Source organism: Globicephala melas, chromosome 14, assembly GCF_963455315.2.
Source record: "Globicephala melas chromosome 14, mGloMel1.2, whole genome shotgun sequence".
NCBI classification, from domain to species: domain Eukaryota; kingdom Metazoa; phylum Chordata; class Mammalia; order Artiodactyla; family Delphinidae; genus Globicephala; species Globicephala melas.
Window position 1 is genome coordinate 36,950,618 of NC_083327.1, and position 27,225 is coordinate 36,977,842.

Below are 27,225 nucleotides of genomic sequence, written 5' to 3' on the forward strand. Positions count from 1 at the left end.
AGTCCCCTGAACTGGTGTAAGAGAAGATTTTGCTGGGGGTGGTGTAGGGGGCGTGGTACTTGTTTAGATTCCATTAGGAGATTTATTTCAGGGCCTATTCATTCTGGATTAGGTTTTGCTACACATACACAAATTAAGAGTATTACTTGTCGGTTTCTTATTTGGGAAAGTGAGACATTTCTAACTCACATTTCCTTTCAGATTCTGTTGCCTGTGATTTGTTTTTAAACCTTTGTTTAAAGCAGCTGGCTAATCCTAGTACCCATCCTTGTAGAGGTGAGGGCGCATCTTTTTTTGAGTATATTTCTAATAAACAAAGCTAAAGGATTTTAGAACTTCAAAGGGAGCATTATGAGCATCTGTTCCAACACCATCATTTAACCAAGGAAGACAGGTTTTGGTCACTTTCTCAAGTTGGGTTAGTTGTTAGGATTAGTCGTCAGCAGAACAGGTACTGGAATGCAGGTGTTCTGAAGTCAAGGGACATTTTTTAATAGCCACATATTCTTTTGATCAGTGCTGTTATGAAATATTTGATATATAAGAATATGTGTATATGTGAATTACGAAGTCTAGTAGTCAAGCCCCCACGTGCCCATCAACCGACTGAGAACCTCACCGTTACCAATGCTGCCGCAGGACCTGGCATAGCCCGCCTGCTCCCATCCCCCTGACTCCTCTACGTGTGTGACCCCTCTCTGAAACTTTGTGGTTTTCTCATTCCCTTATTTTATAGTTTCATCCTATGGTATCTGTCCCTGCACTGTTTTAGTTGTGCTTGCTTTTGAACGTCATAAAAATGTTATCAAACGTCCGTGTGGCTTGTTCCTTTTTCTTTACGTTGTTTCTAAGATTACCCATATTGATGAGTATATCTGTACTGACTCTTTTTGTTTGTTTTAAATTTATTTTTTGGCTACATTGGGTCTTTTTTTTTTTTTTAAATAGGACTCTATTCACAAGAGTCTTAGCCTCTAGAAATGTTTTGCATTGAAAGAAAGTTATAAAGAATTGATCTTTTCTTTAGATCAATTCTTTAGAATTGTTTAAAAGTTTTATGTTATATAACCACATGTAAAAATTATGACTAATGAATTCAATCAAACTCCAAATACTAATCCTCTGAAAGTAGCTTTTAGGTTAAGATATTAAGTGTGGCTCAATGTTGTACCTTCAGTTGACTTGTCATCTATTGAAAGAAGGCCCACTTGGATGGGAGCCCCATCTTCCTCTCTGCCTTGACTCAGGTGGGCCTGTGCTCATACATATCCCTACTTGTAGGCATGACCTATTCTTAGATTTCAACTCTCTGATGGGTTCAAGAAATTCTGTAATCTTCTACTTTATCCAGCTTTTTCTTCTTGTTAGGATAACACTCTTCACAGCTTTCTCCATCTTAAGTGGAAACTAGCAGTCCCATTGTGATGATTTTTTTAAATTCATTATTTTATACAGCAGGTTCTTCTTAGTCATCCATTCTACACATATCAGTGTATATATGTCAATCCCAATCTCCCAATTCATCCCACCACCATCCCCCGCCACTTCCCCCTCTTGGTGTCCATAACGTTTGTTCTCTACATCTGTGTCTCTATTTCTGCCCTGCAAACCAGTTCATCTGTACCATTTTTCTAGGTTCCACGTATATGTGTTAATATATGATATTTGTTTTTCTCTTTCTGCCTTACTTCACTCTGTATGACAGTCTCATCCATCCACATATCCACAAATGACCCAATTTTGTTCCTTTTTATGGCTGAGTAATACTCCATTGTATATATGTACCACATCTTTATCCATTCTTCTGTTGATGAGCATTTAGGTTGCTTCCATGTCCTGGCTATTGTAAATAGTGCTGCAGTGAACATTGGGGTGCATGTGTCTTTTTGAATTATGGTTTTCTCTGGGTATATGCCCAGTAGTGGGATTGCTGGGTCATATGGTAATTCTATTTTTAGTTTTTCAAGGAACCGCCATACTGTTCTCCATAGTGGCTGTATCAATTTACATTCCCACCAACAGTGCAAGAGGGTTCCCTTTTCTCCACACCCTCTCAAGCATTTGTTGTTTGTAGATTTTCTGATGATGCCCATTCTAACTGGTGTGAAGTGATACTTCATTGTAGTTTTGATTTGCATTTCTCTAATGATTAGTGACGTTGAACAGCTTTTCATGTGCTTCTTGGCCATCTGTATGTCTTCTTTGGAGAAATGTCTATTTAGTCTTCTGCCCATTTTTGGATTGGGTTGTTTGTTTTTTTTAATATTGAGCTGCATGAGCTGTTTATATATTTTGGAGATTAATCCTTTGTCCGTTGATTCGTTTGCAAATATTTTCTCCCATTCTGAGGGTTGTCTTTTCGTCTTGTTTATGGTTTCCTTTGCTGTGCAAAAGCTTTTAAGTTTCATTAGGTCTCATTTGTTTATTTTTGTTTTTATTTCCATTACTCTAGGAGGTGGATCAAAAAAAGATCTTGCTGTGATTTATGTCAAAGAGTGTTCTTCCTATGTTTTCCTCTAAGAGTTTTATAGTGTCCGGTCTCACATTTAGGTCTCTACTCCATTTTGAATTTATTTTTGTGTATGGTGTTAGGGAGTGTTCTAACTTTACTCTTTTACATGTAGCTGTCCAGTTTTCCCAGCACCACTTATTGAAGAGACTGTCCTTTCTCCATTGTATATCCTTGCCTCCTTTGTCATAGATTAGTTGACCATACCTGTGTGGGTTTATCTCAGGGCTTCCTATCTTGTTCCATTGATCTATATTTCTGTTTCTGTGCCAGTACCATATTGTCTTGATTACTGTAGCTTTGTAGTATAGTCTGATTCTTCCAGCTCTGTTTTTTCCCTGAAGACTGCTTTGGCTATTCGGGGTCTTTGGTGTCGCCATACAAATTTTAAGATGTTTTGTTCTCGTTCTGTAAAAAATGCCATTGGTAATGGCATCGAATCTGTAGATTGCTTTGGGTAGTATAGTCATTTTCACAGTATTGATTCTTTCAATCCAAGAACATGGTATATCTCTCCATCTGTTGGTATCATCTTTAATTCCTTTCATCAGTGTCTTAGAGTTTTCTGCATACAGGTCTTTTGTCTCTCTAGGTAGGTTTATTCCTAGGTATTTTATTCTTTTTGTTGCAGTGGTAAATGAGAGTGTTTCCTTAATTTCTCATTCAGATTTTCCATTATTACTGTATAGGAATGCAAGAGGTTTCTGTGCATTAATTTTATATCCTGAAACTTTACCAAATTCATTGATTAGCTCTAGTAGTTTTCTGGTGGCATCTTTAGGATTCTCTATGTATAGTATCATGTCGTCTGCAAACAGTGACAGTTTTACTACTTCTTTTCCAATTTGTATTCCTTTTATTTCTTTTTCTTCTCTGATTGCCGTGGCTAGGACTTCCAAAACTATGTTGAATAATAGTGGTGAGAATGGACATCCTTGTCTTGTTCCTGATCTTAGAGGAAATGCTTTCAGTTTTTCACCTTGATAATGATGTTTGCTATGGGTTTGTCGTATATGGCCTTTATTTTGTTGAGGTAGGTTCCCTCTCTGACCACTTTCTGAAGAGTTTTTATCATAAATTGGTGTTGAATTTTGTCAGAAGCTTCTGCATCTATTGAGATGATCATATGGTTTTTATTCTTCAGTTTGTTAATATGGTGTATCACATTGATTGATTTGTGTATATTGAGGAATCCTTGCATCCCTGGGGTAAATCCCACTTGATCATGGTGTATGATCCTTTTAATGTGTTGTTGGATTCTGTTTCCTAGTATTTTGTTGAGGATTTTTGCATCTATATTCATCAGTGATATTGGTCTGTAATTTCCTTTTTTTGTAGTATCTTTGTCTGGTTTTGGTATCAGGGTGATGGTGGCCTCATAGAATGAGTTTGGGAGTGTTTCTTCCTCTGCAATTTTTTGGAAGAGTTTGAAAAGGATGGGTGTTAGCTCTTCTCTAAATGTTTGATAGAATTCACCTGTGAAGCCATCTGGTCCTGCACTTTTGTTTGTTGGAAGATTTTTAATCACTGTTTCAATTTCATTACTTGTGATTGGTCTGTTCATATTTTCTGTTTCTTCCTGGTTCATTCTTGGAAGGTTATGCCTCTTTGAGAATTTGTCCATTTCTTTCAGGTTGTCCATTTTATTGGCATAGAGTTGCTTGTAGTAGTCTCTTTTGATGCTTTGTATTTCTGTGGTGTCTGTTGTAACTTCTCCTTTTTCATTTCTAATTTTATTGATTTGAGCCCTCTCCCTCTTTTTGTTGATGAGTCTGGCTAATGGTTTATCAATTTTGTTTATCTTCTCAAAGAACCAGCTTTTAGTCTTATTGCTCTTTGCTGTTGTTTTCTTTGTTTCTATTTCATTTATTTCTGCTCTGATCTTTATGATTTCTTTCCTTCTGCTAACTTTGGGTTTTGTTTGTTCTTCTTTCTCTAGTTCCTTTAGGTGTAAGGTTAGGTTGTTTATTTGAGATTTTTCTTGTTTCTTGAGGTAGGCTTGTATAGCTATAAACTTCCCTCTTAGAACTGCTTTTGCTGCATCCCATAGGTTTTGGATTGTCGTGTTTTCATTGTCATTTGTCTCTAGGTATTTTTTATTTCCTCTTTAATTTCTTCAGTGATCTCTTGGTTATTTAGTAACGTATTGTTTATCCTCCATGTGTTTGTGTTTTTTATATTTTTTTTTCCTTGTAATTGATTTCTAATCTCATAGCATTGTGGTCAGAAAAGATGCTTGATATGATTTCAATTTTCTTAAATTTACTGAGGCTTGATTTGTGACCCAAGATGTGATCTATCCTGAAGAATGTTCCTTGCGCACTTGAGAAGAAAGTGTAATCTGCTGTTTTTGGATGGAATGTCCTATAAATATCAATTAAATATATCTGGTTTATTGTGTCTTTTAAAGCTTCTGTTTCCTTATTTATTTTCATTTTGGATGATCTGTCCATTGGTGTAAGTGAGGCGTTAAAATCTCCCACTATTATTGTGTTACTGTCGATTTCCTCTTTTACAGCTGTTAGCAGTCGCCTTATGTGTTGAGGTGCTTCTATGTTGGGTGCATATATATTTATAATTGTCATATCTTATTCTTGGATTGATCTGTTGATTATTATATAGTGTCCTTCCTTGTCTCTTGTAACATTCTTTATTTTAAAGTGTATTTTATGTGATATGAGTATTGCTACTCCAGCTTTCTTTTTTTTATATTTTTAAAAATTTTTTTTTTGCAGTACGCGGGCCTCTCACTGTTGTGGCCTCTCCCGTTGCGGAGCACAGGCTCTGGACTCGCAGGCTCAGCGGCCATGGCTCAGGGGCCCAGCTGCTCCACAGCATGTGGGATCTTCCTGGACCGGGGCACGAACCCATGTCCCCTGCATTGGCAGGCAGACTCCCAACCACTGTGCCACCAGGGAAGCCCCTCCAGCTTTCTTTTGATTTCCGTTTGTATGGAGTATCTTTTTCCATCCCCTCACTTTCAGTCTATATATGTCCCTAGGTCTGAAGTGGGTTTCTTGTAGACAGCATATGTATGGGTCTTGTTTTTGTATCCATTCAGCAAGCCTGTGTCTTTTGATTGGAGCATTTAATCCATTCACGTTTAAGGTAATTATCGATATGTATGTTCCTATGACCATTTTCTGAGTTGTTTTGGGTTTGTTTTTGTAGGTCCTTTTCTTCTCTTGTGTTTCCCACTTAGAGATGTTCCTTTAGCATTTGTTGTAGAGCTGGTTTGGTGGTGCTGAATTCTCTTAGCTTTTGCTTGTCTGTAAAGCTTTTGATTTCTCCATTGAATCTGAATGAGATCCTTGTCGGGTAGAGTAATCTTGGTTATAGGTTCTTCCCTTTCATCACTTTAAGTATGTAATGCCACTCCCTTCTGGCTTGTAGAGTTTCTGCTGAGAAATCAGCTGTTAACCTTATGGGAGTTCCCTTGTATGTTATTTGTCGTTTTTCCCTTGCTGCTTTCCATAATTTTAATTTTTAATTTTTGCCAATTTGATTACTTTAATTTTTGCCAATTTGATTACTTTAATTTTTGCCAATTTGATTACTATGTGTCTCGGTGTGTTTCTCCTTGGGTTTATCCTGTATGGGACTCGCTGAGCTTCCTGGACCTGGGTGGCTATTTCCTTTCCCATGTTAGGGAAGTTTTCGACTATAATCTCTGCAAATATTTTCTCTGGTATTTCCTCTCTCTCTTCTCCTTCTGGCACCCCTATAATGCGAATGTTGTTGCATGTAATGTTGTCCCAGAGGTCTCTTAGGTTGTCTTCATTTCTTTTCATTCTTTTTTCTTTATTCTGTTCCGCAGCAGAATTCCACCATTCTGTGTTCCAGGTTAGTTATCTGTTCTTCTGCCTCAGTTATTCTGCTATTGACTCCTTGTAGTGTATTTTTCATTTCAGTTATTGTATTATTCATCTCTGTTTGTTCATTCTTCTAGATCTTTGTTAAACATTTCTTGCATCTTCTGGATCTTTGCCTCCCTTCTATTTCTGAGGTCCTGGATCATCTTCACTATCATTATTCTGAATTCTTTTTCTGGAAGGTTGCATATCTCCACTTCATTTAGTTGTTTTTCTGGGGTTTTATCTTGTTCCTTCATCTGGTACATAGCCCTCTGCCTTTTCATCTTGTCTGTCTTTCTGTGAATGTGGTTTTTGTTCCACAGGCTGCAGTATTGTAGTTCTTCTTGCTTCTGCTGTCTGCCCTCTGGTGGATGAGGCTATCTAAGAGGCTTGTGCAAGTTTCCTGATGGGAGGGACCAGTGGTGGGTAGAGCTGGCTGTTGCTCTGGTGGGCAGAGCTCAGTAAAACTTTAATCCACTTATTTGCTGATAGGTGGGGCTTGGTTCCCTCCCTGTTGGTTGTTTGCCCTGAGGTGACCCAACACTGGAGCCTACCCAGCCAGGCTCTTTGGTAGGGCTAATGGTGGACTCCGGGAGGGCTCACGCCAAGGGGTACTTCCCAGAACTGCTGCTGCTGGTGTCCTTGTCCCTTGGTGAGCCACAGCTGCCCCCCGCCTCCGCAGGAGGCCCTCCAACACTACCAGGCAGGTCTGGTTTAGTCTCCTATGGGGTCACTGCTCCTTCTTCTGGCTCCCGATGTGCACACTACTTTGTGTGTGCCCTCCAAGAGTGGAGTCTCTGTTTCCCCCAGTCCTGCCAAAGTCCTGCAATCAAATCCTGCTAGCCTCCAAAGTCTGATTCTCTAGGAATTCCTCCTCCCTTTTCCAGACCCCCTGGTTTGGAAGCCTGACGTGGGACTCGGAACCTTCACTCCAGTGGGTGGACTTCTGTGGTATAAGTGTTCTCCAGCCAGTTTGTGAGTCACCCACCCAGCAGTTATGGAATTTGATTTTATTGTGATTGCGCCCCTCCTACCGTCTCATTGTGGCTTCTCTTTTGTCTTTGGAGTATCTTTTTTGGTGAGTTCCGGTGTCTTCCTGTCGATGATTGTTCAGCAGTTAGTTGTGATTCTGGTGTTTTTGCAAGAGGGAGTGCGAGCACATCCTTCTACTTCACCATCTTGAACCAATCTCCTGCATTGGGTCTTTGTTGCTGCGTGCAGGCTTTCTCTGGTTGCGGTGAGTGGGGGCTACTCTTCCTTGCGGTGTGCGGGCTTCTCATTGCGATGGTTTGTCTTGTTGCGGAGCATGGGCTCTAGGTGCACAGGCTTCAGTAGTTGCAGCACATGGGCTCAGTAGTTGTGTGTGGGCTTCAGTAATTGTGGCTCGTGGGCTCAGTAGTTGTGGCTCGTGGGCTCAGTAGTTGTTGCTCGCGGGCTCTAGAGCGCTGGCTCAGTAGTTGTGGTGCACGGGCCTAGTTGGTCTGCCGCATGTGGGATCTTCCCGGACCAGGGATCAAACCTGTGTCCCCTGAATTGGCAGGAGGATTCTTAACCACTGAGCCACCAGGGAAGTCCCAGCCACTGACTTTTTGAAGAATTTAGATTAGCTGCTTAGAGAATGTGCTACATTCTGGATTTTCTGAGTGTTTCCTCATGATATCATTTAACTCGTTCTTCTGTCGCCTGAATTTTCTGTATAGAGGTGGTTGAGTCTGCAGGTATGATCAGATGCAGATTGAAGAGTTTTGACAAGGTTGCTACTTCCTGTAGATAGTGGTGTATATTCATGCTGTATCACAACTTGTGGTACATGCCAGCCTGCTTCTCATTAATGATCCCAAGTTTGATTGCTTGGTTAAATTGGTGCTTCCCACATCTCCCCATTGTAAAGGCACATTTCCCCGCTTGAGATTCAGAGCTCACCCTCCTCTGAATAACCTCAAAGTTGGCACGTTCATACTTAATCTTTTGAGTACCCCACTGGTTTCTGTACGTAGCCAACATTCATGTGCAGCCATGTCTGGAGAATAAGACTGAGGATCCAGCCGGAAATACTCTTTCTTTGTTTGTTTAAGAACAGTGTTTGTTTAAGATAAGACCAGTTTTTCTTGTCTGACTCAAAGGGTATTTCTGAAAGAGTAATTATGCAAATGTTTTTAATGAATGGATGGCCATTGTTATTAGTTCAACAATATTCATTTGTATGTATACTTCTGTTATTTTTTTAAAAGTTCTTTATAGTCATACTGTTTATTCATAATGTAAGCAAAAGCTCATTATCTGAGTACATGGGAAAATAAAAGAATACCTTTAGAAAATGAAATAACACTGCCTGAAGGTAGTTTCCTCCTCTCTTGAGCGCCTCGTGAATAATGTATCTTGTTGGAATAGAATTTAGGGGAAAAGGATCACACTCTGTATATGAGTTTTCAAATTCCAGAGTCCACCAAACATTCATAAATGTCTGCTTGAGTTACCCAGGAGGCCCTTAGCACTCACTCACTGAGGAGGGACCCTCAGAACAGCAGTCTTTTCAAGTGTGGCAGTTTATATGTTCAGTTTTTTGAGAAATTACCCTTTACCCCAAATTACCTTCCTTCTATGAATGTTATTGTGACTAAACCATGTGCTTCAAGGAAAGTGAGATATTTAGTATCAGATGAATACATACCCTCGGACCTCAAACTGTAGAAGGAAAGACTGAATGAAAGGGTACTTCAGTAAGCATCATGTCGGAATCTCAGGATCACTGGTTTATGAGCTGTCCATTGTGTTTATGAAAAATTCACCCTGTTTACTTGGGAAGAGTCAGACTTCAAGGCCCGTGGCTAGTTAGCCAGATACCACAGTGTAGGACGAGTTGCCATTATTTAGCTAGGGCATCAGTGTGCGGTGTGCGTGTGAGAGCTGTGAGCTCCAGAAAAGACATAATGCATCCTTCCTTAACTGTCATGCTTTAAACAAAAGGAGGTTTAGAGGGCCCCACTCTTAGCCTCTGCTTTCTTGTGGTTTAGGGATATTGCAGTGATGTTTAAAAGATGTCTCTTTTTTCCCTTAATTTTTTACTGAAGTATATATAACATTTGTATTAAAAGGTGCACAACAAATCATACATGTGTAAACTGAGTGAATTTTCAAAATGTAGCCATCATTCAGATCAAGAAATAGTGCACAACCAGTGTCTTGGAAGCTCCCCCTCATTCTTGCCTTCTCCTGGTTGTCCTTGTAGCTATTATCCTGACTTCTAACCCTGTGGATTAGTTTTGATCCCGCACCCATACACCACACACAGCCTCTCAGCATTCGTGTGTGTGTGTGTGTGTGTGTGTGTGTGTGTGTGTGTTGACAGGTCTTCAGTGGGATTTTGATTATAAAACTCTGTATAACTAGTCGAACGAAGTTGCTAATTCATCCAGGGGAATCTTTAACAAAAACCATCCCCAAAAATATGCCCTTGGGCCAAAATTGTGAACAAGAGAAAAACAAAGAGGGGGGAATCAGAACCATTTTGCTGGTAAAAGATTGCCTTTACAGCCATCCTCTTCTTGGTTCGGTATTCCGGGAAACATGGTCACGTTACCCCAACTAGGATGCTTTAGCAAGACTAATAAAGAATTGTCGGGTGTGAGTGATCACCGAGAATTCCGTATTTGTTTACGAAGAGGAGGGTGAGGCTTCTGATTTCCTGACTGCAGCAGACGTGACAGCTGACAAGGCTGATAGAAGGGTGTGCTACTGAAAAGCCATAAAAATCACGTCCAAGAACTCAACAAGCTTTGGGCCTGGGAACAAGCAGCCTTAGACTTTCAAAAGCCCCACAGAGGTCCCTGTGCATTGAGTCATGCTCACGGCGATGATCTTGAGTCATTGTGAAATTACGTTCAGTGCACTCTCTGGAAAGAGAAGCATTGCTGTCAAAGGGTGATTGGGAGCTTGGCTTTGGGGTCAGCTAGAATCAGCCCTGCATTTGGTACTTGTAGCTGTGTGACCCTGGGCAATTTACTTAGCCTCATCTGTAAAATGGGGACAATAGTATTTTTTCCCAATAGCATTGTTGTGAGGATTAGGTAGAATTCTGAGTGGCATTCCTTGTAAGCTCTTTTGCTAGATGTTATTATTGATTGTGAAAAATTATTAGCTGGAACATCCTATTCTTTGGTTACAAATGGGATGTAACCTTTTAAAACATTTGAGATCTCCTGGGTAGAGCCTCTCTAAACACATATAGTGCAAAAGATAACTACTTTTATTACTTGGAAGTAATAGAGACATTTACACTTTGAAGCAATTCATAGTAGAAAGTAAAATAAGTGGACAAAGACAGCCAAGACAAGGAGACTAGTAGAAGCTCAAGAAGAGGCGCATATAATGGCCTGTTCCTCCTTGAGTTTAATGTTGCTCTATTACCTAAGTGTAACCGTACATCGTCCAGATCCACATCCTCTCCTGCTCTGTTCCTCTCTCATTAGTGGGGTGCTGTGTCCCACTGACAGAAATGATGAATTGTCTCTGTTTCTTCCTTCCTTGGTACTTATTTAGATGGCTGATTTACGAAGAGCCTGGATTTCAGGGTGTCCCTTTTATCCTGGAACCTGGTGAATACCCTGACTTATCCTTCTGGGATACAGAGGAGGCGTATATTGGATCCATGCGGCCTCTGAAAATGGTAAAGATGGAATCCAACGATGTGTTCTTAGAATCAGTAATTCTTTGCTTAACTTTGATAATTCATGGAATGTGACTTTAAAGCAATAAAGCAGACTTTTTAAAAACAAATATGTAGAAGATGGGACCTATTGCTAGATAGAAATAATAGAAAGGTTAACTTGCTAGATGCTACAGATGAAAAAATGTGGATAAGCCGATGGCCTTGGCCTTCAAGGTGTTCTCGGCCTTGCAGAGCCACTGATGTGTGTGCAGAGCTCGGCCCAGAGCAGAAATGAGAAAGTGAAGAATTAAACCTTTGAGGAAGAACAGGAGGACGGGCAGATAAAGTCCAACTTGTAGGTGTCAGAAAAGAGAAGGGGGATAATTAGGAGAGCTTCACGATAATTCAAGAGGGTCTTATAAACCAAGCAGGGTTAATTTAGGTGAAGGTTTCAGAGTACACTGCATGATCCAGGGCGGAGCTGGGCAAGGACGGGGCTTGCTGCGGACCAGCCAGTTGTAGTGACAGGAGGCCAGGCGGGTGGCAGCTTTGAGGGCCCTGGAGCTGGATGTCGGAATGAGTGTTGTTCTCCAAAGCTTTTGCCTTAGAAAGGGCCTGTGCTTCCTTCCCCTGTATTTTGCCTTGTTCTTTGTCTGTTTCATCTGCAAGACTCTAAGCCTTGGGAGGATCCAGTCTGCAGCTCAACCCATGTTGAGCTGCATTGTAGTAGGTGCTCACTAAAAACCTACCGCATGAGTGAGGCTCCTGTTAAACCGTGTTCTTGAAATTCCGCTTCATGATTGTCTTCTGAGGCAGTTTGAGACAAATTAGAAAGGCAGGAAGATAATTTTTTTATCTTAATTTTACCCCTCCTGCCAAAGCTTGTAGTTTAATTACCTAGATGTCTGCTGGTCTTCATGCAAATAATGTTGGGCTTTTTTCTAAAGTTAAATCCATTTTCAAAGAACAAAGTTTTGTTAGTTTTATGAATGTATGAAAGAATCACCTCAGGTTTTGAAGCCAGGTTTTTTTTGTACATCTTTATCGGAGTATAATTGCTTCACAATGTTGTTAGTTTCTGCCATACAACAGAATGAATCAGCTGTATGCACACACATATCCGCATATCCCCTCCCTCTTGAGCCTCCCTCCCACCTTCCCTATCCCTCCCACCCTCCCTATCCCACCCCTCTAGGTGGTCACAAAGCACCGAGCTGATCTCCCCGTGCTATGCGGCTGCTTCCCACCAGCCATCCATTTTACATTTGGTAGTGTATATATATGTCAGTGCTACTCTCTAAGTTGGTCCCAGCTTACCCTTCCCCCCTGTGTCCTCAAGTCCATTCTCAACGTCTGCATCTTTATTCCTGCCCTACCACTAGGTTCATCAGTACCATTTTTCTAGATTCCATATATATGCGTTAGCATACGGTATTTGTTTTTCTCTTTCTGACTTACTTCACTCTGTATGACAGACTCTAGGTCCATCCACCTCACTACAAACAACTCAGTTTCGTTCCTTTTCATGGCTGAGTAATACTCCATTGTACATATGTGCCATGTCCTCTTTATCCATTTGTCTGTCGACGGACATTTACATTGTTTCCGTGTCCTGGCTCTTGTAAATAGTGCTGCAGTGAACATTTGTGGTACATGTATCTTTTTTGGGTTTTTTTTACGTAAGTAAATTTTATTTTTTTTGTACAGCAGGTTCTTATTAGTTATCTATTTTATACAAATTGGCGTATATATGTCAAGCCCAATCTCCCAGTTCACCCCACCGCCTCCACCACATACTACATGTATCTTCTGAGGTATGGTTTCTCAGGGTACATGCCCGGTAGTGGGTTGGTGGCAGTTTTTAATGGTAAGCAGCAGAACTGTGAAGTTCACAGCATTCCGAAAGGATTACTTTTGAAAAGCGTACTTACTTGGCTGTGTGAGCCCTGATTTGTTGATAAAATCAGCCACATTCCTTTATAATTACAGTTCATTTGCTGTATTTGAGTGTCTTTGGCTGTACTTTTTTTTAAGGCTTTTAAACGTAGAGGTGAAAACTATCCTTCTTTCCCACTGCTGATTTTAACTTTTACCCTACTTAATATTTGTATGAGATACCTCTTCTGTGGTTGATTTTTAGTGAGATTTTTGATTAAAAAAACCATTTTTATTATAAAAATAGAGCAACCCCCATAGACCCATCCTTCTGGCTGCTTTAAATTTATCTAACAGTTTACCTGGTTATTTCAAAAGTCCTTCAGATCATATTGTGAACTTGAGGGAACTTCAACAGTTTTGTAAGCCAGCGGTTGCAAAATCAAATGCCTCCGGGGCCAGGCAGCAAATAGGCGTGAGTAGGCTGGCAGGGAGTTGAACTGCGGAAGAGGTGGAGACAGGCAAACCGCAGCCTGTATCCTGGCTGGAGGGTGAGCCCAATTAATAAGCGCAGATGGTGAAGGTTGCTGCCTGTGAGAATTTGGGTCCAGAGATGTCAGATTTTAGGATTCCTTTTTAAGGTAAGTGAGAAATACGCATTTTTTTTTGAGAAGTTTATTGAGTTAAAACAAACAAACAAAAAAAACCCTAACACTCATTCGGTTAAAAAGCACAGCTACTGTACAGATTCAGCTTATAGACCGCCTCTGTGAGACTCTGCTTTAAGTCTTCCTATATCTTCCCTGCGTTTTTGGTAATTTTAGAACTGTCTCAGCATTGATTAAACAAACAGGAATGTGGTTGCTCTGCAGTTCCATGGCTTACCGCAGACTGCTGTGGGTAATAGAAAATGGTAACGTATCTGTGACAAACGGCTTTTCTTATTATGTTATTTTTCTTTTCAGGGTGGCCGTAAAGTTGAATTCCCTATAGATCCAAAGGTAATCTATATATTTTAAAAATTTTATTCCCGTTCCATCTCCACGAAGGTAATACTTGTGTGATTTTACATATCAGCTTCCATAAAACATAATTGCAGCCAAAGGAAGTTGTCCAACTTACACGGCATCCTTCAGGCTGGAAGGTGATGCTGACGGCACCAGTTGTCACTAACAGTATGCATAGCTGTGGCTCAAAGCGTTCGCTGTTGTATTAAGTTTGTAGTTTGTGGTTGTATTTAGTAACTGCAGGACCTGTTGCTACTTGCCAGTTAGCAAGGAAGAACCTCACTTTTCAAGACAAGTTCTCCCTATTCCCAAATGCTCTTTCTGTTAGTTCTACTTCACACATCTATGACACATAGTTTGATCTATAGTTTATTTCATTTTTAAAGCAACTTAGAATACTTTGGTTCCTTTAGTTTGGCCTGAGCAAAATTCTAAATATCAGTTATAGACATTGAACAAAAACCAATTATGCATAAACTGTCTTTTGAACCTTGACTTCAGGCTACACCACAGCAGAAAAAAATTTCTGATTTTTAAAATTACATTTCATGGGGCTTCCCTGGTGGCACAGTGGTTAAGAATCCGCCTGCCAAGGCAGGGGACACGGGTTCGAGCCCTGGTCCGGGAAGATCCCACGTGCCGCGGAGCAACTAAGCCCGTGCGCCACAACTACTGAGCCTGCATGCCACAACTACTGAAGCCCGTGCACCTAGAGCCCATGCTCCACAACAAGAGAAGCCACCGCAATGAGAAGCCTGCGCACCACAACAAAGAGTAGCCCCTGCTTGCTGCAACTAAAGAAAGCCTGTGCACAGCCAACGAAGACCTAATGCAGCCAAAAATGAATAAATTTATTAAAAAAATTACAAGATACTGTTATTTAATTAATTTAAAAAATATTAGAACTTTTTTTTTCTTTTTTCTTTTTTTTTTTGCAGTATGTGGGCCTCTCACTGTTGTGGCCTCTCCCGTTGCGGAGCACAGGCTCTGGACGCGCAGGCTCAGCAGCCATGGCTCATGGGCCCAGCCGCTCCGCGGCATGTGGGATCTTCCTGGACCGGGGCACAAACCCATGTCCCCTGCATCGGCAGGCGGACTCTCAACCACTGCGCCACAAGGGAAGCCCTAAAAAATATTAGAACATTTTAATTTGTGTTCCAGGACTTAGAGATATTAAGTGACTAATGTTTGGCTCTTGAGATATTTAACTTTCAACAAATTACTAGCATATCTCATTTATGTTATAGGTAGTTATTTATGAAAAGCCTTTCTTTGAAGGAAAATGTGTGGAACTAGAAAAAGAGGTGTGTAATTTTATCATGGAAGGAGGTGAAACAACTGGAAATGAACATTTGCCCCTTACATCAGTGGGATCTATGAAAGTTCTAAGAGGCATGTAAGTAGACAGGAGTGACCTGTAAGGATTTCTTTTTATTCCCTTTAATAAAGTAAAAATACATGTTCTCTCTCTCCCAAAGATAGCATTCCAGATTGTATGGTAGAGTGAATTTCAAACATGTTTTCTTCAGCTGGTTGTGACCTGGATCTGACACAGCAGTTTGATGGGCTGTTTTGGGGTCAGTCAGCTGAGCAAGGCTGATAAAGTGGCCCATCCAGATTGATCAAATCTACAGTCTTGTTTATTAATATTATGCTCCAAACTATTGAACTGTTAGTTTGCTTTCTATTTTTTAGGATCATATTTTGCACTTTATAGATCTTAATATATTTCCTTTAGAATTGTACCCTGAAAATGGCTTGTAAATAGCCCAAAATATACAATATTTTAATTACTATTGGAAGAAAGTTCATTCGGTTTTATTTGCTGAAGTTCTTTTGAGTCAGTTCTTAGACGTACACGTTCAGACACACGTGTACGCATGCACACTTACCCCACCACACCCCTTCTCGGAACGTTGGTGTGTGCATCTTAGGTTGATTTCTTGGGGCCATTCTGTTAGTCTCTTCAATGCTAGGGAAGCATTCCAATAGTCATAATGCATGAGTCCATGTCTAGCTTTATAGCTATTTATATTTGTCAATGAAACTGATACTTTAACACTACTGAAAATTTCTACTCCTTCATGTTCTTTTGTTGTAGCTGGGTTGCTTATGAGAAGCCTGGCTTTACTGGTCATCAGTATTTGCTTGAAGAAGGAGAATATAAGGACTGGAATGACTGGGGAGGCTACAGTGGAGAACTTCAGTCTTTACGACCTGTATTAGGTGTAAGTCAAAGAAAAGCTAATGGCTAATACTAGGGCGTTTTGGGATAATAAACGGCTAGCCTTTGAATTTTGAATTTTTTTTCTCAATAGGATTTTTCAAATGCTCACATGATAATGTACAATGAAAAAAACTTTGGATCCAAAGGTTCCAGTATTGATGTATTAGGAATTGTTGCTGATTTAAAGGAGACTGGATACGGAGTGAAGACACAGTCTGTTAATGTACTGAGTGGAGTGTAAGTGCAATAACCCAATTGGGATTTTAAATATGGGTTTCGCTTTGGTTTGTGTTAAAGTAATGGAGTCTCTGACCCACAGTAGCACTCAATAAGTACATATCTCAAAAACTAAAACATTAAGTCAGCCATTTAATACTTACTGCCACTATATTTTAATAGCTGCTTTTTAAAATCTTTCTCATATAGTATTTTTTATGTGTAATATAACATTGGAGCAGGCTTTTGAGTTTCATGATAGAAATCTGCAGATCCACTTCCCTTGTCATTCTTCATGGAAAGAACTCATGAATTTCTTATGATGGGAAACAAATAATAATAGTGATCTTGTTAGACCTGCGCGGTCTCCTAGGAGTTTCGACTCGCCCAGGAAACAACAAGAGTCGGAAGTCGATGCAAAACGCAAGAGGTTTATTGAAGGCCGGTGCACCGGGGTTCCTTGGTCCTCACGCAGGAGGTCGAAGAAGGAACCCTTTTGGGCGCGAATATGTCAGTTTTATAGGTTCCCACTTCCCCGTATGTAAATTATAGATTTGGTTGTGTTCTCCTGCTGATTGGTCCCGGCTTAGGCTCGGACCAGAGAGGGAACTTGTCCCCAGCTGCCTGATTGGTCTTTGACAGACACCTTTTTTACATTTTGTTATCTCCCTCCTTCTCCCCAGCTGCCTGATTGGTCTTTGACAGACACCTTTTTTACATTTTGTTATCTCCCCTCCTTCTCGGAAGGGGGCCGGACATCCTGGAAATTCACCCATTGTCTAAGAAGCCCCTATTGTCTGGAGAGTTCTTAATCATTAGCTGGAACAATGTCCCTCGAGTCCCACAATCTAACATTAGAAACCTGAGGTTGAGACAAAGTCCCATTTGATTTTCCTGTGGTCCTACACCTGCTCCATTATATTTCCTCACTTTCATGTATAATGTACAGCAGAGTTAATTATATTAATCATATTCTAGATTATATCCCCAGTATTTATCTTATAACTGGAAGTTTGTACCTTTTGACCCCTTTCCTCCAACTCCCCCTCCCCCCCCCCCCGACTCCCACCTCTGGTAACCACAAATTTGATCTCCTTTTCTATGAGTTTGTTTGTTTTTTAAGCATAATTGGACTTTCAACAGCATGTTAGTTTGTGGTATACAGCATAGTGATTCAGTATTTCTATGCATTTCAAATGATCACCATGATAAGTCTAGTTACCTTCTGTCACCACACAAAGATGTAACATAATTATTGATAATATTCCTCATGCTGTACCTTTCACTCCCGTGACTCATTTATTTTGTAACTGGAAGTTTGTACCTCTTAATTTCCCTCACCTACTTTACTAAGCCTCCCACACCCCTCCACTCTGGCAACCACCTGTTCTCTGTATCTGTGACTGTTGCCTGTTTTGTTATGTTTGTTCGTTTTGTTTTTTAGATTCCACATATAGATGAAATCATATGGTGTTTGTCTTTGTCTGACTTATTTCACTTAGCATAATACTCTCTAGGTCCACCCATGTTGTCACAAATGGCAAAATTTCATTCTTTTTCATGGCTAATATAATTTTTATATATATATATATATATATATATATAGACACAGACCACATCTAGCTATCCATGTAGATAAATAGGTTGCTTCCATATCTTGGCTATTGTCAATAATGCTGCAGTGAACATAGAGGTGCACATATCCTTTTGAATTAGTATTTTTGTTTTGGTGGGTTTTTTTGTTTTTTTGTTTTTTTAATGGTACGCGGGCCTCTCACTGCTGTGGCTTCTCCCGTTGCGGAGCACAGGCTCTGGACGTGCGGGCTCAGAGGCCATGCCTCACGGGCCCAGCCACTCTGCGGCATGTGGGATCTTCCCGGACCGGGGCACGAACCCGTGTCCCCTGCATCGGCAGGCGGACTCTCAACCACTGCGCCACCAGTGAAGCCCTTGGTGGGTTTTTTTTTTTTGGAAAAATACCCAGAAGTGAAATTGCTGGATTGTATAGTAGTTCTATTTTTAACGTTTTGAGGAACCTCCATACTGTTTTCCACAGTGTCTGCACCAATTTACATTCTCACCCAGTTCACAAGGATTACCTTTTCTCTACATCCTCACCAACAATTGTTGTTTGTTGCCTTCTTGATAATAACCATTCTGACAGGTGTGAGGCAATATCTTATTGTGGTTTTGATTTGCGTTTTCCCGATGATTAATTATATTGAGCATCTTTTCATGTGCCTCTTGGCCATACTAGGTCTTTTTTGGAAAAATGTCTCTTTAGGTCCTCTGCCCATTTTGTAATTGGGTTGCTTGCTTTTTTGATGTTGGGTTGTATGAGTCCTTTGTATATGTGGGATATTAACCCCTTACCAGATACATTGTTTGCAAATATCTTTTCCCATTCAGTAGGCAGCCTTTTCTTTGGTTGATAGTTTTCTTTGTTGTGGCAATAGCTTTGTAGTTTGATGTGGTCCCTTTTGTTTGTTTTTGTTCTTATTTCCCTTGCCTGAGGAGTCACATCCAAAAAAATACTGCTAAGGCTGATGTCAAAGAGCCTACGGCCTGTGTTTTCTTCTAGGAGTTTTATGGTTTCAGGTCTTCCGTGTAAGTCTTTAATGCATTTTGGGTTTATTTTTTTATATGGTGTGAGAAAGTAGTCCAATTTGATTCTTTTGCATGTAGCTGTTGAGTTTTCCCAAAATGATTTATTGAAGAATCTGTCTTCCCCTTTGTATATTCTTGCCTCCTCTGTGGTAGATTAATTGACCATGTAGGTGGGTTCATTTCTGGGCTCTATGTTATTTTAATATAAAAATAATTGTTTCAGTGTACCTGGAATTAGCAGTTGAATGTTTTACTAATGCTAAAGTAAGTTTTTATTGAAAGATGATTAGTCAAGACTCTTTGGGACGCAAGTGACTGCAGGTCAGTCTAAACTGGCATAAATGATAAAAATGCAATATATTGACGTGCATAAATGATAAAAATGCAATATATTGACGTGCATAACTGAAAAGTCCTGGGAGAGATTTTGCTTGCGTCACGGCAAACGCAGATTCAGACACTGTCATTAGGACTTGGTCTCTCTCTGTCTCTTGACCGCGCTTTTGCTATGCTGGCTACACTTTAGGCAGGTACTTTTGTTGCCGAGGTGAAGCTCCTACTGCTCGCCACACAACAGGCCAATAAATCGAGAGACGAGGTTTTGGGACAAGGAATAGCAACTTTATTTGAAAAGCCAGGAGACTGAGAAGGTGGCAGACTAGTGTCCAAAAGAGCCATCTTGCTGGGGTTTGGATGCTAGTTTCTTTTTTTTTTTTTGCAGTACGTGGGCCTCTCACTGTTGTGGCTTCTCCTGCTGCGGAGCACAGGCTCAGCGGCCATGGCTCACGGGCCCAGCTGCTCCGTGTCATGTGGGATCTTCCCAGACCGGGGCACGAACCCACGTCCCCTGCATCGTCAGGCGGTCTCTCAACCACTGCGCCACCAGGGAAACCCTGGATGCTAGTTTCTTTTATAGAACAAACAGGGGGAGGTGAGGAGGTAAAGTTAAAAAGGTGATACATTGTTGCAAATGCTTGGTTCTGGTTCATCCTCCCCAGAGGATGTGCTAATTTCTTCTTTCCTGCAGCCAGGTTTGTGGAGATGGTTCCTGTGAACTCAAACAAGAGTATTTTAGCTTAACACTTGGGCATGGGAGGCAGGGTTCCCAGAGGTGGGCTATTTTGTTGACTTTAAGCTATGGCAACATCCCTTTAGGGATTAACTTGTAGCAAAAGCAATAAGGTTAAAGTAAAGAAAAGGATCCAGTATGGAGTCAGATTTGTTCTTCCCTGTTCCGCTTTCTATCTGGGACCTGTGGTGGGAGCATCTTGCTTTTGTTCTCAAATCTCACTGCTTCTAGGGGAAAGCTTCTCTTTCCCACAGAAGTTCCAGCTTTGACTTTGATTCTGTATGCTTAAGTCATGTGCACCTGTCTGAATCAATTGCTGTAGCCAAGGAGATGGCTGTGCCTGTGTTACATGCCCAGCCCTGCAGCTGAGATATAGGGTCAGTCCCATGGGGAGTACTAGTGTATATAGGGCTGAGGAGTTCCCCAGGCACATCAGAAAGAGTGGGTACAGATACTGGATTGGCAAAAGCAGATGTCTGTTAAAGTGAGTTATACAGTTATTTTTATGGTCCAGGCTGATGTCAGTGATAATTTGTTATAAGTGAGAGTATTCTTAAATGGTCATATGAAATCATTTGACACTGATTCTGTTAAAAACGTTTGGTGTTAGGCTCTTATGCTATGAGTAACATAGACTATGCGTCATTCTAACCTCAACTCTACTGTATTTCAAGGGGCTTCCCACAATAGCCCTGGTTATTTGAGATGTGTCTACAATGTAATATGCTTTTAGTGTTAGTCATGTTCACTAAATTCTTGTGTTGGTTTAGAGGGAAAATACAATAACCAACTCAATGTGGGGAAACAGTTGCACCTTTTCATACTCACCAGGTGTGTTGGTTTCATTAGTCAGAGCCCAGTCATGTACCCTAGCAGAGGAAGCAAAAGGATGCTGGGTGGAATTCCCTTAGGGCATTTATGTAGATTATGCTGTTAGCACCTGTAGAATTATTGTGCCTGGAGCCAGTCTCTCTTTTTAATCCAACCCTTACTTAAAATCCCTTTCCTTTATAAAATGTTGCTTTTATATGTTTCTATTTCTAGTTATTTCTAGTTACATTTCCTGGCTTAGGCTTTTTTTTTGGGGGGGGGTTGTAGCAGTTGAGTTTTATTGTTGGGAGGAAGTTGAAAGGAGGCATGCATGTGTGCGCGCGCACACACACACTTCCTTTTAAATTCTGTGGTTATAGAAGCGCTTCTGTACTTACCAGGGCCAGCTGCTTCCTCATATTTCATTCAGTCCATCGTTTGCTAAATATTTATTGAGGTCTGTTATGTGCAAAGCATTATATTACATCCTCAAAGAAGTTACAGTATTTATATGAAACCTAATTATTGCTACAAAATACAGAAAGATTAAGTGCTTTGGGGATCCACGGCAGAGAGAGATTAATTTCCAGTTTGGACACAGGGAAGACTTTGGAGGAGGTAGCATTGGAGTTCAGCCCTGCAGGATGGGAAGGTTGAGATGTGCCACTATCACATGCGTAATAAATTCCCTGGGTGGTGAACTCAGTATTATCTCTGAAACTGAGAACAGCCTTCAGGAAGCATCCTTGCAAATCCAGCAAATGAGGTTTTAGGAACCGCATTTTGTTTCTTGTTGAAACATCAAAAGAGATGCCTTTACACATCCCTCCTAATCATTTTCTAGTTCTGTGATGTTCTCTTGTTCAAATAGTGGAAACTGGACTAATTTTTTTAAAACTCAGAGCAAAATGAAATATTTCTAGAGTCCAGATTTTTTTTAAAAGTGTAGGTTTTGAGTTTTTTCCTTTTCCCTCCACAGAAGGGCAGGTTTGCCCTGCTGCCCTTAAATTCTGAGCAGTGACCCCAGGAGGCTAAGACCCGTTTGTACTTATACTTGGCAATCTTATAGACAGAGAAGTGTTAATTCACATGTACGGAATATGCTTAAACAAGGACAGGAAGGAGTTTTTTTCTTAAGAGTTTCAGGTATAAGTTATAAGTAGACTCTACATCATAGATATACCAGAGAATCTCAGAAATGAATTTTGGATTGGGGGCTGCATCTTGGAAGGAAAACAACACTATTGTCAATTCAAGTGACATTTTAATAAATGGTTTTCCTTTTTCAACTTCAGTGGGTTAGATAGGCATACTTGGGTGTTGGGTATTTTCTTACAGGTCATTTATTTTGTTTTATAGGGAAATACAGTACTCACAGTTGTGCTTTTTTTTAAAAAAGCACTGGCTAAAGTGTCATCCAAGGTTTGCTCAGTTGTCACCTTCTCTCCTGCATATTCAGACTTTCCCTCCTCACTGGCTGTTTTCCCTCCAAACCTTAAAATCAAACAATCAAGCAAAAAGGACTTTACCCTCTCTGTTTCCTTCTAACTTGCTATAGACCCAGAGCCTTGCCAAGACTACTTTTCTGTGATATGTCTTATCCTCTTTAATTTTTTTTGTTTTTAGGTCTTGGCTTTTGTAAAGTAGATGTACTTGCTCTGCAGAAATTCCTCCCCACATAGCAGTGTTCTGGGCCCCCGCTTTCTTTTCTCTTCATGACTCCTGATAAGCCAAAGGCTGTGTGAACAGAGGCCACACACAGAGGCACCTGTGAGCTGTACAGCCTCCCACCCTGTCAACACTGGGATCTTGGTCACTGCCCTTACTTAAAAATGAAAATACGGACTTTGACAAAGGTTGAATGACCTCTTTAAAGTTATCTGAAAGTTAATGTCATGACCACACCTAGAACCAGGCCTCCTAATTCCTCACTTCACAATGTTGAAGAATAGGATTTTAAAGTTGCTAATGAGGTTCTGAAGTGGGAAAGCGGCATTTTCTGAAATAGACTGTGATTAGTGCTTCTAGCAGTTTCTCCATTCAGCTGGCCAGAAATGAGTCCCCAGATACTAGCTGCCGTAGCTCATCATCACTTGAGATTTTTACAGTGTTCTTCTTTTTTTTTTTTTTTTTACAGTGTTCTTCTTGATGGCTGCTCGTTTCCAAGTAATAACTGCACTTGAGTTTTTAAGTCAAACCCTTTAGATAGTAAAATTGTAATCTGTTGTAATTGTGAAGCATGTGGGCTGTTTTAGGTATGGCTTAATGGAATGGTAAATGAAAAAACTACAAGGGTAGGTGGCAGTTCGGGTCACAAGGTGAAGAGACCTGGTGAGCCTCAGGAGACTTGGTCAAGGGTTCATTCATCCCTGGCCACTAACTGACAGGTCACTTCCCATTCAGAACAAACACCAACAAATAATACCACGTGATGCTCCGTACCCATCTCTGAACTTTCGAGGGCAAGGATTTTGTCTTTTTTTTCATCTTGCATTCCTAGTGCCAGTCTAGTTCCCAGCACATGGTAAATGGCCAATCAGTTTGTTGAATGAATAAAGGAATTACTTTTTCTGTCTTTAGGTTTTCTTCTCAGTAAAATGTGAAAACCAGTACCTCCCTGTTACCGAGTCCAAGTGCGTACTGCTCGCCGCACAACAGGCTAGTAAATCGAGAGACAAGGTGTTAGGGCAAGGAATAGTGACTTTATTTAGAAAGCCAGCAGACGGAGAAGATAGTGGGCTAGTGGCCCAAACAACCATCCTCCCCGACTTAGAATTCAGGCTTCTTTTATACTAAAAGGCGAGGGGCTGTGGTAGGTTGTTGCCAACTTCTTGGTGCTGGAATCCTTTGCTCTTGCAGCTGTCCACGTAGGTTTGGTCACAGTGTTCCTAGAAACCTCCACAAGACAGTTGTTATTTTCTGTTCTGCAACTTGATTTATCTCTATGTGAATGGAAAAGTTTTACACTAAAGCTTTAAAGGTCAGAGCCTTGAGAATGGACCATCATGTATATTTCAGGCAATAGGCAGCATTCCTTTATAAAGGTGCAGAGCCAGCATGACTAAGCACAGGCAACAGAGCACAAAGGTTAGAGCTAAAGGACTAGATCTAACACGAAGTCAGGTTTATTATTTGTTATTCTGTGTTACATCCCTAAAAGATTAAATGTGATAATAGATGTGAATGCATTTTGGAAAGTTCTGAGCATATATATGGGCATAAAGGTATTATTTCTTTAAGCTGTGAGAGGATCAATATAGGGCTATGAATTAACTGAGGAGAAAACAGTATCTCCTGAATATAACAGAATTGAAAAACTCTTTTCCCTTCAAAGACTTTATCTTTGTATAAGAAATAGCATCAGTAATTTGTTGATTTTCCTCTCTGAGTGTGGATCATTTAAAAGATAAATATGAAAACATTCCAAAAGAGATTCATTCTTAGTATTCTCAAGAGTTTGTTCAATTTTGCTTATTACATAGTTGTGTCATGTTGGAAATCCTGATTGAAACAAAATTTTCATTATTTAGCTGTTTTATTATCTTTTTTTTTTTAAGCATTTTTTTATGTCAGCTTTTTCTTTCCAGTGTGGTTTGTTGTGTAATAGAGACATAGCTTCCTGTAGTATCTTTCTGGAAAAATACTTTAATATTGATAACAAAAAGACTTGTTTATTAAAAGAACTTTTACAGCTACTTCTTTAAAGTCCAAATTGTCTCCTTAGAATAGAATTAGAAAGAAATATAGAGAAATGGGCTTATTGGAGTTTTCTCAGGGAATAAGATTTGATAAGCAAGAACACCAAAAGGTTCATGTAAAGATACCCTTTCACTTGCCACTTTGATTTGTCCTACAGACAAATCTATCTGCTCCTAAAAGATCAATGGAGAACCAGAAAAATTATTCAGATTACTTATTAGTAAAACAAATGAAAGTTGCTATACAATGTATATTTATCCAAATGGGTGTGATAGTTTTTTTTCTTTTTTTTAAAAATTTTTTAAAATTAATTTATTTATTTATGGCTGTGTTGGGTCTTCGTTTCTGTGCGAGGGCTTTCTCTAGTTGTGGCAAGCTGGGGCCACTCTTCATTGCCGTGCGCGGGCCTCTCACTATCGCTGCCTCTCTTGTTCTCTGTGGAGCACAGGCTCCAGACGCGCAGGCTCAGTAATTGTGGCTCACGGGCCCAGTTGCTCCGCGGCATGTGGGATCTTCCCAGACCAGGGCTCGAACCCGTGTCCCCTGCATTGGCAGGCAGATAGATTCTCAACCACTGCGCCACCAGGGAAGCCCTGGGTGTGATAGTTTTATTGTGAATGTAAACTATGAACTATAACAAGTCAGTGTTTTTTGTTTCTTTAGATGGGTAGCCTATGAAAATCCTGACTTCACAGGAGAACAGTATATACTGGATAAAGGCTTTTATACCAGCTTTGAGGACTGGGGAGGCAAAAATTGTAAGATCTCTTCTGTTCAACCCATATGTTTGGTAAGGAGTTACATTTTTCTCTAAGAATATTTAACTGAATTTTGGATGCCCTTAATGTGTGCTTCTGGTTCATGTAATACTTAACTACAGAAACTATCCTGAGATTGTTTTTAATGGTAATTGTCAATGACCCACAGAACAATTTGCGAGATGTCTGCCCCACTCACTTCCTTTTCTCTTCTCTTTAAACATTCTTAGGATTCTTTCACCAGACCAGGGAGACAAAATCAGGTAACTTAACAAACATTCTATCATTCATAATTAGAAACCTTCTGTTAAAAAGCTGAATTTATGTGTAAAACATCATACATTTGGGAACATATTGTTAGTTTTACCCATTTTTGTGCCTGAAAGCATAACTATATTTTGAAATTAATTTAAGTTTACAGTAAGGCTTAATTGATAGCACTGACCCATATCTAAATATTTCTTATAAAATGTTCTTATGTAAAGCTAAATTTTTATATCATTACAGTGGATCAGAGTTTTACATTAATACACTAGGATTAGTATTTCAAACAATAGCGTATAGTTATTGTGGAAAACAGTAAAATGAATTTTCGTATTTGCTGTGTCTGCATTAGGCTTTTTATATAGTGTCTTTTATATGGTGTCTCACTTAAGCCTTTTGAATGCTGACTCTCTGTATCAACTGAAGTGTTAAATTTGTTAAAGACTTTTTAATGGAAGTGTTCAGAGAGCCATAATTACAGAGGCACAAACACCACTGTAGCCTCCTTTATTGGCATACAAAAGAGTCTAATAAGTCAGCAGGTAGCTTCCATTGAGAGGGAGGAAAACTGCACCACATGTTTCCAAAATATAGTTTCTTGTAAATGTTAGAACTGTGAACAATTACTTTTGGCCACAGTAAGGCTTTAAAATGCCTGGCAGCTTGTTACAAGAGGGTGTTCTGTAGAAAGCGGCCTCTATTGTTGGACTGTCCTTTGATGTCTCTGAATGAAATTAAACAATCACGAATGGTGCAGCCAAAGTATTTCTAATTGATCATTAATGTAGAAGTAAAAAATTAAAGGTTTTATAAAATTCATACCAGTTTACAGTAACAAAAGTTAGCAGGTCCTGTTTGGTTATCATTTCAGAGGCTGAATGAGTTAATGTGTTTAGGAAAAGAATTTTATGTATTTCTGTTTACTTTTTCAAAGATTCACTTGTTTTCGGAACCACAGTTTCAAGGTCGCAGTCAGTGTTTTGAAGAAACAACAAGTCAAATTGATGAGTCATTTTCTGCCAAGTCTTGCAGAGTTTTAGGAGGCAGGTAAGCAAAACAGTGGACTGGCAGAGCCCAACCCGTGGGGGAAAACAGGATTCACATATCAGCAAGTAAATGCACTTGTAGGAGCCTGGTACCTTATGAGACCACCACATAGTACAAGCCCGTGTGAGTACTGAAGTGGACTTCAGAGCACTGAGTGCTGGGCGGCAGAGGACATGGACATCAGTGTGGGTGGGAGAAGTTGAAGATCACCACCTCGTTGTGCAATGGGACTCAGACCAGGTTCTCTGCTCTCTAGGCCTCTCCCGTCATCTGTAAAGGGACTTTAGATCATCTCTAAGGACCTCCCAAGATAGATTTTTTTTTACAGGTGGGTAGGAGTAGGGCAGGCATTCTGCATGATAGGCAAGTGCATGGTTGGGGTGGAGATGCTGATGAGGGGCACACCACCCTCTCTAGCTGGGAGGGCTCTGTACAGGGGGGAGGGGAAGTGAGTTTGGACAGGGAGGGTGGGCTCAGGTGATGACTCTTCTGAGCATATGAATTTGGATGGATGCCAAAGGAAAACACAAGATGGGCAAGGCAAGGAGCTCAAAGTCAGGGAAACGGATCAGGAAACCCTTGGAGCAATCTGTGCAAAAGGTGATGAATTAAGTTGAATAATAATAAGTAGCAGT

General features: G+C 40.3%; 1 protein-coding gene across 1 annotated transcript in view; it reads left to right on the forward strand.

Annotated features, from left to right (window-relative positions):
• CRYBG1 (crystallin beta-gamma domain containing 1) overlaps window positions 1-27,225 on the forward strand; it is a 214,282-nt gene that overhangs the window by 172,650 nt on the left and 14,407 nt on the right. Inside the window, exons 9-16 of the mRNA XM_030882915.2 lie at window positions 10,903-11,029; window positions 13,852-13,887; window positions 15,141-15,289; window positions 15,995-16,121; window positions 16,212-16,357; window positions 25,185-25,311; window positions 25,510-25,542; window positions 26,478-26,590. Coding sequence (XP_030738775.2) covers window positions 10,903-11,029; window positions 13,852-13,887; window positions 15,141-15,289; window positions 15,995-16,121; window positions 16,212-16,357; window positions 25,185-25,311; window positions 25,510-25,542; window positions 26,478-26,590 — 858 coding nt within the window. The remainder of the gene's footprint in view (window positions 1-10,902; window positions 11,030-13,851; window positions 13,888-15,140; window positions 15,290-15,994; window positions 16,122-16,211; window positions 16,358-25,184; window positions 25,312-25,509; window positions 25,543-26,477; window positions 26,591-27,225) is intronic.